Below are 6142 nucleotides of genomic sequence, written 5' to 3'. Positions count from 1 at the left end.
TTAGAGTAATTTAAAGACATAAGATCAAATCAATTTGTTAAACAAAATCAGTGAAATTAGTGGCAAGGAGAAAAAGTAGTCAAACATTGGTTAATGGTTGCTTTCTTTTTAGGGAGATTTTGACATACACCCCCACTTTTATATCGATATTAGGAGTACACCCCCGATTTTTGAAAACTTTTGACTTATACCCCCACATGGACGGAAACCGTTAACTCCGAGTTAGTTTGACTGTGTGCGAGACACACGCGTGAAACATGACATTTTTACCCCTTTTCATAGTTGTTGAATTTTTTTTCCATTTTGTCCTCCAACGGTCATTTTCAACTTACACTATAAATTTAATCTTTCTCATACATCTTATTCCATTGAAAGAAGCAAGTATTTAAAGTTGAAATTTTAGAAAAGATGGGATGAGGTGCTAACAAGGGATCGACAAGTAAGGTCTAGTTCATGTCTTACTTGTTTTAGTTGATTGACGGTTGGGGGTCCTTCCCTAATTTCTGAAAAACAGTAGGGGCCCTTCCCTAATTTCCGAAAAATAACATTAACTAGAAGTAATGAAGTTCCAATAACAAAATTGTAATGAAAGAAACAATCTTTCTTCTTTTAACAGTCTATCAATGTGCCTCAACATCAACGAAAGTAACCTATTTCCTGTCAAAAATAAGATTTTATTTCTATAACTTGTTTACAACAAGAGAGCATCTAAACAACATCAAAAGCAAAGAGGCAATAAACCATATACGACAAAATAGAGCATCCATAACAAAGAAAGTTGGTGTCTATAACTTGGGTATCCACAATAAAACAGAATTCATGTCAAGTATCCGCAAAACAGACCACTCATAACAAAACAGCTCAATGAGCATCTTCACATTCGAAATAAGAACAAAAAGAGGTCAAAGGATCATCACTGAGCTATATCCTTTCACAATCCATCACAAAAAGAAGCAAAAGGAGAATGAGTCACTGCAGGACTTGGTCGATTCACTAAACTTCCTGCTTGAATGGTCGGAACAGTAGAGGTTCATGCTTTCTTGAGGAGGTTGAACTGCAAATGGAGCTTGATGATCCAAGAACAAGTGCCCCCTTCCTTTACCATCCAAATCACCTTCCATCCACCATTATAGCAAGTCACTTTCTTTGTTGATGTTGCATTTAACCCCATGTTTCAAATACAACAAAAGCATACTATGCCCAACCAAATCTCTGTTCTTGCTTCCCATCCCATTAATCAAGTCTATCAAATTCAGCTCATCACTATCTACATTCACAAATATAGCTATCTTCCCACTTAAATAATCATCACAATACCACCTTCCCCTCTAAGGAAAAATCCTCCAGTGACCATCATAATTCGCAATAATATTTCTTACACGAGCAAAACCTACTTTGTAAGCAATGATAAAACAAAGAGGATCAAACTTTACAAATCAAAAAGTAACAGAATTGCAAGAGCAACCCATAACCATGTGGTTTGAGTAAAAATAGAATAACATCTCATATTACTGAAACAACTAAATCTGATTTTGGTAATGTAACTAAACATTCATCATTCATCTAATCAAAAAGAGAATATCAATAATTTATATAGGCAATTATCCAAAATTATCTTAATTTTTCAAGAACTAAGGAAGCATCAAATCTTTACAACTACTAATTACGAATACAATGTGATATCTCAAAAACTATTTGATAAGTCAGTGGGGTAATTTATCCAATGTGGTATTTCAATAATGATATCTCAATGTGGTATAATACTGACATAAGAAATTTAACACAAAACCATAATAAATATAGCTCATATGTTTTTTTTTTTTTTGATGAAGAGAATATAGCTCATATGTTACTCAACAAACATTGAAAACCAAAACAATTTAAAAAAAATGGAGGCTTGGTTGGTAGATTAAGAGGAGAAACATCACAGACCCGAGTTCAAGACCCCATTTCGTCATCTGGATTTTCATGAATAAGATAAATTGAACTTGGTACCCTTGCTTTAACACATACCAAGATAGCAGTTTTTCTTGAAAGACAATTTTTTTTGACTATTCAGTTTAAAAAAAAATACTAAGTTATCATCAATAGGGAGATTTAACACAAAATTGTTTCTAATACTTACAGACGTTCCTCCTTCAGCCATTAATGGTATTCTTCACAAGAAACCCTGAATCTGTAGCCCTAAATCACCCGATCAAAGTTTTTTGCTGAGTTTAGAGAGAGAAACAAACAATTTCCAACACAAAGTCTATCCTTCTCTTCCGATTTCAAGAAGTTAGAGATGAAAGACTCCAGCCGAGTACAATGAAACCCTAGGTGTCCATGAAAATAGTTGAAGAAGAAAAAGGGCGAAAATTTGAGCAGGTAGTTGGGTAGTGGAAATGGTGGGAGAGAAAAAATTTATGCAACCCTACTAAATATTAGATTTTTGTTTCAACCGTCAGATCTCAAGAGATGCACATATCCGTCCGATCAAAAAGGGGCAAAAATGTCATGTTTCACGCATGTGTCTCGCACACAGTCAAACTAACTCGGAGTTAACGGTTTCCGTCCATGTGGGGGTATAAATCAAAAGTTTTCAAAAAGCGGGGGTGTAGTCCTAATATCAATATAAAAGTGGGGGTGTATGTCAAAATCTCCCTTCTTTTTACTAGTTTCCATGTGCTTTTAGCCTTTTAGATCATCAAATATAAACTCTTAATATTATTTTAATCAATAATTATACAATTAATTATCCTAATTGTTGTTAATCTATCATTACTGAAATATCTATCATCAATCTAGTTCATATATGAAAGTGAAATTCACAAGTACTTATCATCTTGGATTTAAAAAAAATGGCATACAAATTTTATCGATTGAACTTCGTATCTGATGATGATGATTTATGCCTTAGTAGTTACGGTCGGTTTCACATCCCTAGTAACTCAAAACCTGCTCGAGCTAGAAGTAGTCCCGTTAGTTCCATGCCGAACCCTCAATCGTTCGATATGTTTGAAAGTTTGAAACTCGCCCGAGTTAGTCGGATCTGATATCAGGCACAGGTATAGGTCTTGAGCCAGTTTTCACTCCAAACTACTTCAGTTTTTACATGAAAACTTGGAAATTTAAACAAACAGCATGAACTAAAAAATAGTTCTATTGAAGGAGCAGTTAGAGTTGGTAAGTCAGTAGAAAAACAGTATCTCTTTGAAACTCAAGCTCCCATTGATATATAATATAAGTATTTATGTACATGTTACAGTATGATCATAGATCACAAACCCTTCTCTTTCGCTCTCTAACACGCGGGTAAGCGTTTGCTCGATCCGGTGATGGAACTTCTGATTACATGATTTATATATTTACAGTGTACAAAAGTGAACCTCTAGTGATATCCTACAAATGACTGTCTCAAAATTTGCCATCCGTTCTGTTCCGAACAGCTTTAGTGGCAGCAACTCTAGCTGCAGTGGCAGCTCTGTTAGCAGCTGCGACAACCTTGTTTACTTGATTGTCCACCTGCCGTAGGTGAATTGCGTTCTCTGCCGCTTTTCTAGCTGCCTGAAAATATTATTAGACAAGAGATGATTCAAGATTTATGATCTATCAAAAGTATTTGATGTTTAGCCTTGGGTCCTTATGGTGCCATAGCCTGAAGCTGACTCGCCAGATTCGGACTTGTCTGAATATTGAGGTTATTTCAGACAATGGCTCTTGCTTTATTCAGACTTACTTTATGTCTGATTGAAATGGACCCAAAATCAGCCTGAATCAAACATTCAGCCGAGTCAAACAAAAAGAAACACTATGAAAATCTAATTCGAGTCAATTCAGATCACGAGTCAGATTTCAGATACGAATTTGACAACTATCGAACACCACATAAACCTTCATCTGAAAGTTCATTATTATATGTGGTTCACTTCCTACGAAGAATTCAACGTTTGCGAAAACCATATCTCAAATAACCTGACATGAAAAGAAACATACCCGCACTGCACCGAGAACCGTTGCGGTTAGATGGTGTTGAGGACTCTTGAGAACTCCAGAATCCCACTCTCCACATTTACTTTCTCCATTCCTAAAAGTGTAAACACCAAAACCTTGCTTTCTGCCTTCGTGCCACGACCCTTCGTAACAGTGTCCATAGGCAAAGTGATATACACCAAAGCCATGGATCTTGTCCCCAAAATACTCACCCGCGTATCTGTCGCCATTCCTGCATACATTTTTTATACTACACTCAGTAAATGAGTCATAACTAGCACAAAGTACAAGGATAATAAGAGACAATTTTGATCGATTTGTACAAAAGAAAATCAATATTTCAGTACTTGAAACTAAGCAAGAGTATAATCAAAACCCAACCTCGGTCGTCGGTACTGTTTTTTTATAGCCTAAACTTTTTATTCCGAGATAACATAGTTTAGAATGAGTTTGATTCCAACTACTAATAAAGACCAAAAGATCATGTGTTAACTACTGATAAAGACCAACTAAATGAGATAACAAAATCGTAAATTTAAGGTGAAGCCCTCTTTGGTAGAATGGTGACGTTTGTCGTTGTCCAGTGTTGGTCAATTCATTCAAACTGCTCCATCACTGACGATAAATTGCTTAACAGATCTCAATAAATTAAACCGATCAAAACGACACGACTTGAATCTTCGAAACTTCGATTAATCATAAGAACTTAACCAAACAATTACACACAAAAAAGAAAGCAGTTTCAATAGTTTTCATTGGTCATACATTCATACTTAATCATGAACTTCATTAAGTACTAAACTAATGAACATAATTCAATCCAGAATTTGAAATAATGAATTCAGAAATCTCAATAAAACAGTTCAGTGAATAATATACCTGAAATGGTAACAACCAAGTCCATGTTTGATACCAGACCTAAATTCACCAATATAACAACTAGCATCAGAGCAAGTTTGAACTCCAATTCCATGACTTTGTCCATTAACCCATTCACCTGTATAACAATCTCCTGTATAAAACCTAAAAATTCCAAATCCATGTCTTAAACCTTTTCTATATTGTCCTTTATATTTACTTCCTCTTTCCCAACTCTCAATTCCATATCCATCATATTTTCCATCAATCCAATCTCCTTCATATCTTCCATTAATGAAGTAATTATAAACCCCACTTCCATTACATTTCCCATTATGAAACTCCCCTTCATAAAAATCCCCATTACTATAAAATTCAACACCTTCTCTTACAATTTTGTTTTCTTTTTGTTCTTTATTCAAGAAAGTTGAAGAAGAAGAAGAAGAAATTCCTCTTTCTCCATTACCAATAAACCATTTAACAGATTCACCACTACTTTTTGAAGAAACCCCTAGTTTTCTAATTCTATTTCTCTCCCCCCACAACTGTTTCAGAAGAGACGAGTTCTTTAAAACAAAACCCTTTCTTTTTCTAAGGATGAAGATCACAGTAGTAACTAAACCAAGTGCTAATAATAAGTTTCTCCAAGTGAGTAACTTTTTCCTTCTGAGATAGAAAAAGAAAAAGAAGATTAAGGAGAAAGTTAGGGTTGCCATGGCTAGTAAAGGTATTAAGAATCGATTCAAACCAGTCCCACAACTAGTTCTTGTTCTCGAACCAGATGATTTATGTGGTTTTTCTTCATCATGAATTGAAGAAAGAAAATGATTAGAAGATCGAATTGTTGGTGATGACCTAAGTAAATATGATTGAGTTCTATTTAACTTCGATTGAATTTTTGAACTTTCCATTTAAAATTCTAATTGAAACCCAGTTCTTTGATTTCAATTTACTTGAATGGGTATCTCTTTATTTTGCTTTTCTATATCGAGAAATTCTTGTCAGGATGAAGATGATGATACAGTAGTACTGGTTCTTGAGAAGACTGAGACATCTGAAGATGGCGCAGGATAAGCAGTGACAGAGATGGTGTAAGTTAGCAGCCAACAACAGAAGAAAGAAAATGAAAGAAGAAAAAGTGTTTAAGCGCTGATATAGCAAAAGGGAAGCGATAATCCCAACGGACCCGCTCTTTTCAATTACAACCGCTAGATTCAATCAACGGTCACTATCATCTTGGCCAAAGGAAGATGTTAGCCTACACCTTGGGGCTTTCACATGGATTTGTTCTTTATCAGTTCTTACCGCTATC

General features: G+C 35.1%; 1 protein-coding gene and 1 long non-coding RNA gene across 2 annotated transcripts; both read right to left on the bottom strand.

Annotated features, from left to right (window-relative positions):
* Positions 1–658: 658 nt before the first annotated feature.
* On the bottom strand, positions 659–2392 carry LOC147534516 (uncharacterized). Its single transcript, XR_015228141.1, has 2 exons — positions 2126–2392; positions 659–1393 (listed from the first exon to the last, which is right to left on the bottom strand). It is a non-coding gene; the product is annotated as an uncharacterized LOC147534516 (long non-coding RNA).
* Positions 2393–3191: 799 nt separating this feature from the next.
* Positions 3192–6068, bottom strand: LOC147534515 (uncharacterized). Its single transcript, XM_086650846.1, has 3 exons — positions 4852–6068; positions 3976–4204; positions 3192–3546 (listed from the first exon to the last, which is right to left on the bottom strand). The coding sequence occupies exons 1-3, from the start codon at positions 5739–5741 to the stop codon at positions 3397–3399; spliced, it is 1269 nt and encodes a 422-aa protein (XP_086506972.1). The 5' UTR covers positions 5742–6068; the 3' UTR covers positions 3192–3396.
* Between the last annotated feature and the right edge of the window lie 74 nt (positions 6069–6142).

Source organism: Eschscholzia californica, unplaced genomic scaffold, assembly GCF_041429995.1.
Source record: "Eschscholzia californica isolate CP2 unplaced genomic scaffold, dmEscCali1.0.p SCAF_6, whole genome shotgun sequence".
Taxonomy (NCBI): domain Eukaryota; kingdom Viridiplantae; phylum Streptophyta; class Magnoliopsida; order Ranunculales; family Papaveraceae; genus Eschscholzia; species Eschscholzia californica.
This window is presented reverse-complemented; position numbering and strand designations above follow the sequence as displayed.